Source organism: Cavia porcellus, unplaced genomic scaffold, assembly GCF_034190915.1.
Source record: "Cavia porcellus strain 051 isolate PalLab524CR breed Dunkin Hartley unplaced genomic scaffold, mCavPor4.1 scaffold_17, whole genome shotgun sequence".
Classification (NCBI taxonomy): domain Eukaryota; kingdom Metazoa; phylum Chordata; class Mammalia; order Rodentia; family Caviidae; genus Cavia; species Cavia porcellus.
The window spans coordinates 69153489-69160160 of NW_026947500.1; the positions used below are offsets into that span (position 1 = coordinate 69153489).

At 35.8% G+C, this 6672-nt stretch overlaps 1 protein-coding gene and 1 pseudogene across 1 annotated transcript; both read right to left on the reverse strand.

Annotated features, from left to right (window-relative positions):
• Positions 1-320: 320 nt before the first annotated feature.
• Positions 321-2845, reverse strand: LOC100714894 (olfactory receptor 7G2-like). The gene is given in 2 exon segments (XM_003461729.4): positions 321-423; positions 1902-2845. Coding segments are annotated over 2 exon segments (1047 nt in total).
• A 2255-nt stretch (positions 2846-5100) lies between these two features.
• Positions 5101-6440, reverse strand: LOC111757677 (zinc finger and BTB domain-containing protein 44-like; annotated as a pseudogene).
• Positions 6441-6672: the final 232 nt, after the last annotated feature.

Genomic DNA, 6672 nt, shown 5'->3' on the forward strand with positions numbered 1-6672 from the left:
GCAAGGTTCTTTTTTAAATTTATATTTAGAATTAATTTATGTACATTTAAAAGCACCAGATTTTACATTTCACCTTAGGGCACCTCTTGAGATGATCGGTGAGTTGTACCATAATAGAAATACAGGGATGTCATCATGATCCCTCCATTTCCCTTCTGAAAATATCTACCTGTGTAGGCAGAGATATATGGCTTAGAATTCAAGTTCTTCATTCTTGGAGCACATGAGACCATAACAAGAGGACCCAGGAAATGTGCTTTTAGAACACTTATGTATTATATTTGTTACTTTCATTGGTAATCTTTACAATTACATAAATGTCACATCATTCCTCTATTTTTTAAAAAAATGGAATGAGGAAATTTGAAAAACCCTGAATAAAAATAAAAGTAACAACTGGCTAATATGCTGTAAGTTAATCTAAGATGAGAAAGACAAAATCAAATGGCAAGATGAAGGAGACTGCAAAAAGAGAGAACAGACATTTAACTAAGTAGGCCTGCACATGCCAATGGCTGTAAGACATAAGGAAATAAAAACTTCTAATATATACAAATGGGAAATCAGTGAATTCACACTGAACACAATACATGTTTGAAGAAAATAACTTGTATTTACCAAATTTCTTAGCTCTCTAGCTTCATGGAGGAAATTTACTTGAATTTGTCAAATTTCTTAGCTGTCTAGCTTCAATTAATCTATATCAAGATATAGTTTTCATTATCATCATAATGTGATATTTAATATACTCTTAGGCTTATTCCCAGTGGTAGAAAAGCAAGTACCAGATTATCTAAATGTCAGAAACTCTGCCTAGTTCTTATTATCACTACACAAGTGAGAATAGAAAGTGAGTAAGGGATATACCTCAGCAGTAGGGCTCTTCTGTACCATGCAAAAGCCCTGTGGTCAGTCTTCAATAATGTGGAAAAAACATGAGAGACATAGGGCAAGCAAAAGCAAGAGTGACAGTGAGACAGAGTGATGAATATTGAAACTGAATGAATGACAATGAATGAAATATATTGCCGCTAAACTTCAAAATATGATGCAATCTCTGCAGTTCAATGATGAAAATAATATAGATACAGAACTAATTCACTGGCTTTAAACATTACATTCAAGAAGAAAATATGAAATAACGTTAAATCACATATAAAACAGTGATAATGCATTCAATTAATCTGTTGATTGGCATCTGAGCTGTTAGCTGTGACTTGGGCTGTTGTAAATATGCTTATGCAGAAAGAGAAATTGGATTAGTGCAATGAGTTTCTAAATGGAAGTGTTTTATACATTTGTCCATATAAGATAGATGGGTGAATAAAGGTAATGTGGTATATTCACACAATAGAACATTATTTTATCACAAAGAATAATAAAATCACATAAGTTGGAGGAAATACATGAAATTTGACAACATAGTACTAATTGAAACAAGTCAGACATGGAAAATTAAATATTTTATAGTTTCTTCTTCACAAGAATTCAAAAATATAAATAAATGGATGAGTGAGTGTAATAATGGAGAGATAGAAAATAAGAAAACTTTTTGAAAGTGGTAAAGTGTGTCAAAATGAAGGATGAAGTGAGGCAGGAACAAACAGCTTGAAAATGAAAAGGATAAAAAAGAACGAGGGAGTGAGGATTTAGCTCAGTGGCACAGGTGCTTATACCTGGAAAGCATGAGGTTGTGAGTTTGATTTCCAGTACAAAAAGGGCAGAGTGAATTTGTAGTCTGTGTTGAAATGTATTTAGACTTCCCATTATGCAGTCATTTTTAAAGAAATATACTGATGGAGAATCAGAATTCTTATTCATCACTATTTCTGTCATTTTAGGTGATATTAGAAACTCAAGCTACAAGTAGTTGACATAATCACAGTAAAGAAGGTTTACCAGTGAGGAGATGTGTCAAGGATTCCCTCATTTCCTTATTCCTCAAACTGTAGATAAAGGGGTTCAGCATTTGAGGAATCACAATGTACATCATTGAAGACACTATATTCTTAACGGAAGAGCCTTTAACTGCAGAACTCAAATACACACCTAAACCTGTCCCATAGAATAAAGACACGACTAAGAAGTGAGACCCACAGGTGGAAAAGGCTTTATATCTTCCACTCACAGAAGGAATCCTCAGAATAGAAGAGATAATTTGAGTATAAGAAAAAATAATCCCACATAAAGAAATCCCAGCAAATATGCTAGTCCCTAAATTCATCAGGAGAAAATTAATGAGGGTGTCAGAGCAAGAGAGTTTTATGACCTGAGCAAGCTCGCAGAAGAAGTGGGAGATTTCCAGGTCTGTGCAGAAGGACAGCCGCAGCACCATCAGACTGTGAGGCAGAGCATTCACAGTAGTCATGATCAGGGAGAGCAGAACCAGCGAGACACAGTGTAGCAGGTTCATGATGACTGTGTACGTCAGAGGGTGGCAAATGGCCACATAGCGGTCATAGGCCATCACTGCAAGGAGACAATTTTCCAAACCACCAAAAATCAACACAAAGCTAATCTGGGAGACACAGCCTGTGTAAGTGATTCGCTGATTCTGTGTTTGGATGCTCACCAACATCTTTGGGATCGTGGTTGTGCTTATACAGATGTCAGTGAACGACAGGTTGGAGAGGAAGAAGTACATGGGTGTGTGGAGGAGGGAGTCAGAGCTGACCGTCAGCATTATGAGCAGGTTTCCCAAGATGGTTATCAGGTAGATAGACAGGAACAGGCTGAAGATGAGGGGCTGTAGGTTTGGATCATCTGTCAGTCCCACAAGAAAGAATTTGAAGACAGGTGTTTGGTTTGTAAGCTCCATTTCAATAGTATATCATGCAGAAAACATGTGGCAAAAATATGAAATGAATGCTTTCTATACAAGCAAAAGAAGCACCTGGCAGCAGAGTAGGTTTAAAAATCTTGGCACATTTTTCAGCTAACTGGTGATAATGTCTGGGGATGAAGAACAGAAAAATATGTTTCAAAAAACACTCCAGCTGAATTTTACACCTGTACAAATCGAGAACAAGAGGTTTAAACAAGCAAATAAACAGACTGCCATTTATTTTTGAATGGCACAAATATGCAAATATTTGCTTACATTCTCTATTTTTTTCTCTACCCAATTTCTATATTGTACTCTCTTTGTTATCACTAATATTTTTTCATTTATTGTGTCAAGTGCTAAAGTTTTAACCAGAGTAATGCATGGATATTCCATATCTACACGCCAAAAGAAAGATATTGATGAATTTACTAACTCTCCTTTGCAGAATAAATCTCCAAATGTTTGACACCACAGATGAAGGGCTTCTCAAATTACAGATGAATCAGTTAACATTTTAGTCTCATAGACACAGGATAGCATGTCATAAACATGATCTTTGGCAAAGATTGGAACAGAATTCAGATTGACTGAAAGTTAACTTTCTTGGAGAGGCTCTGCTGGTTCTGAAGAGTGCAGAATTAACATTCCTAAATGACCCAGAAAGTATTATAATTCCCCCTAAATAAGTCTGCCTGAACATATTCTCTAGTGATACCTTGATTTTTAGATGAGTCTACTACTCCACCATCGATTCAAGCAGGCGTGGAATTATGAGTGCCGATGATAGGAAAACTTGATGTGAAAAATTCCACACAATAAGAAAAATCATAAATACCTTGAGCCATTATATTTTTATACACACACACACACAGACACACACAGACACACACACACACACACACACACACACACATATATATATAGCTATAGATTATGCATAATAGAAGATCAGATAGTAATGTAAGACCTACTCCAAATCATAAGTATTTCACTAATTTTACCCATTTCCTTCAGGTATTTGTATTGCAAGAAATAATAAAGACTACTTTCAGGACCTCCCGGTGTTTACTTAGACTATTTTTATTATATTCTTTCTCAGAATAATTATCACAAAACCATGTTATATGTTATTCTCACACATTTTTATTATGTTTAGTAGCATTTTTCCAAGTAAATAAAATATGCGGTATGTTGCATTTAGACACTTCTTTATATAGACCCTATTATATGTGCTGTTGATATTTGGAATTATCCACTAAACTAATGTTGTTATATTTAGTCCTCCTTCACAAATTCTAATTACCAGAATATTCCACCATACTGTCACAATTTACATTATGTTTGGTGCTATTTTTCCAAATAAATAAAAAATGCATTATGCTGCCTTCTTGTATAAAGGTGAGATTTGTATTTTTAATTTTCATTCCTAGTCGTTTCATATCCAGTCTGATGTCTTAGTGATGGTGATTCTTTGCTTTTGGAGTTTTACCTGGAATGCTTAGCAAATGCCTATGTGACATTAAATTTTCATTTAAAAAATCATGTTAGAGAAAACAAAGCTATTAATAGATATTAATCTGTGTACTGAATTCAGATTTTTAGATAGCTTAACACTAATATTTCAAAAATCAAGGCTTGACAACATCTTGCACAAAGAGTAAACCTTACTCAGGCTTTTAGTCAAATTCTGCTTGATAATTTGTTTGTCACATACTCTTTCATCATAGGACAATCAATAATCATCTAATTTCTTCTTTACTTAATGATTGGTTGTTAGCCTCTCTATAGTAATGGAAATAAAAAATGTGGTACATATTTTAAGTTAACTGATTCTGCTGGGTCTCATGATTTCTATTATTTCAACACCATGATTCTGTGCCCTTGCAGAAACAATCTCTCAGTTATGAAAACTAAAGTATAAATTTCAGGGCTTGCAAAGAGAAAAAAGGTATTCCTTGTCCAACCTTTTCTTCATTAAAATAATGAAATTAGATTTAAATGTTAAAGATCAAACAGACATTTTCCACAAAAAGAAGCCAAACCACAAAACAGCCAGCTAGTTATGGAAGACAATGCCGGTAGTGGAGGATCATCGTGGTAGCTTCAGCTCAAGCTCTGGTCTCTGCCTGCTCTGGCTTCTCTTCTTCCTTTCCTGCCAGCCCAGCAAGAGATCCAAAGGAGAAAGTGCTTTCACACTTCTGGATGGAGGAGACTTGTGACACTACAGTCATTTGAATAGAGGAGTTGTTTTAAGAAAATGCTTTCCAAGATCATTATGAACAAGGGCCTCTTCTTGCTATTGCTTTAAGCAGTTTGATACAGGAAATCACTTTATACTTCAAACAATGCATCTTTAGTGAGTAAGCTCTGGTGAAATTTTTCCCCAGTGGTGACATTGAAATGGTCAAACTCTGAGTGGATAAGCATGTGCAGTTTTAGGTCCTGAATATAGGTGAATCGCACCCCATGGATTGGACACTGAAAAGGTCTGTCTGGCCCATTTGGACTTGGTGGTTCTATACTGATGGTAGAAACAACAATATAGGATACTGAACATTTTTCCATTGATCATCGTCATTTGCATGAGCACTAGTACTAGAAGTGCTTTGTATTATAGGCAACCCTCAGTAGCACATAAATGTACTAAGTCTATATTGGAAGACTCCTTTGGACTCATTCACTTCCTGCTGATTACTCAGCAAATTCTGAGATGTACTAACCGACTGGGATACTCCCTCATGGATTTCCTCATCACTTCTCCTTTCTACTTTGACTCAGACATCCTCTTCAGAAACCAGAGGCAAGGCAGCGTTTGTGCCTCAAAAGTCACACAATCACTCATTCTTCTACCCACAGGTAATTCTCAAATCTAGGTTTTCTGACTTCTTAACTTTCTCAGGCTGAATCCTTTGACCAATTCCAAAAGGAAAAGTCCAAAGTAAAGTTCAGGACATATTCAGTGGTTTATTTCTACTTTCTGTGTAGGAATTTGAAGAATTCAATACCTACGGAAAATTTGTTTGTATGCAACCATTCATAGGACAAAACCATGTATTTTCTGCAGTTTTTCAGGGATTCTCAGCAGACAGGAATGGTTCTTTCCACACTGTGCTGTGAAGATCCAAAAAAAAAAAAAAACAAAAAAAAACCGCATTAATTTGAAAAGTAAAATTGAAGTTAGAATTATTTTCTAGCCCAGTATTCAGACTCTTTTCTGGCTGGTTATTTGGTGTATTTATTCCATAAAATAATTTTTTTCATGAACTCTGAGGATGTGCTGGTAATACTGAACATTTACATATAGCTGACTGCAGGTAGAAAAATAGACATAGCTTCTGTGTTCACAGAGGTGCATAAGTATATTCTAAAGTAAAAACAAAGCCAGTGACTGTAACATGATGGAGATCCAGCACACTCTTGTACTCATCCTCTCCTTGGTCTAGAGTTTAGACTGAAAGAAATCACTACAAGCTACTAAGAACACCTTGAGCACTGCCAAGATTTTATTCTGGACATGAATACTGATATCACAGAAATGTCCAACATTTCACAGCATATTTCATTTTCCAAGCATTCTTGTATGAGAAAAGAAGCAATGAGTCAAAGTTTTCATATCTTTGTGTTCATCTATGAGAGATACTCTTCAAGGATGTGAACTGATCTGATGTCTTGGATTGTAATAACTCAGACCCCGGTATAAAATCCAAGGAAACAAGAGACTGAAAATTGGGAAGCAAAGGCTTTATTTCCAGGCCTGGAGACGAGTCTCCGGGAGCCAATTTGGAGACTGCGCACCAGAGACTGAAGGGAGGACTTTAAAAAGAGGCTGGAGGAAAAGGCAGGGG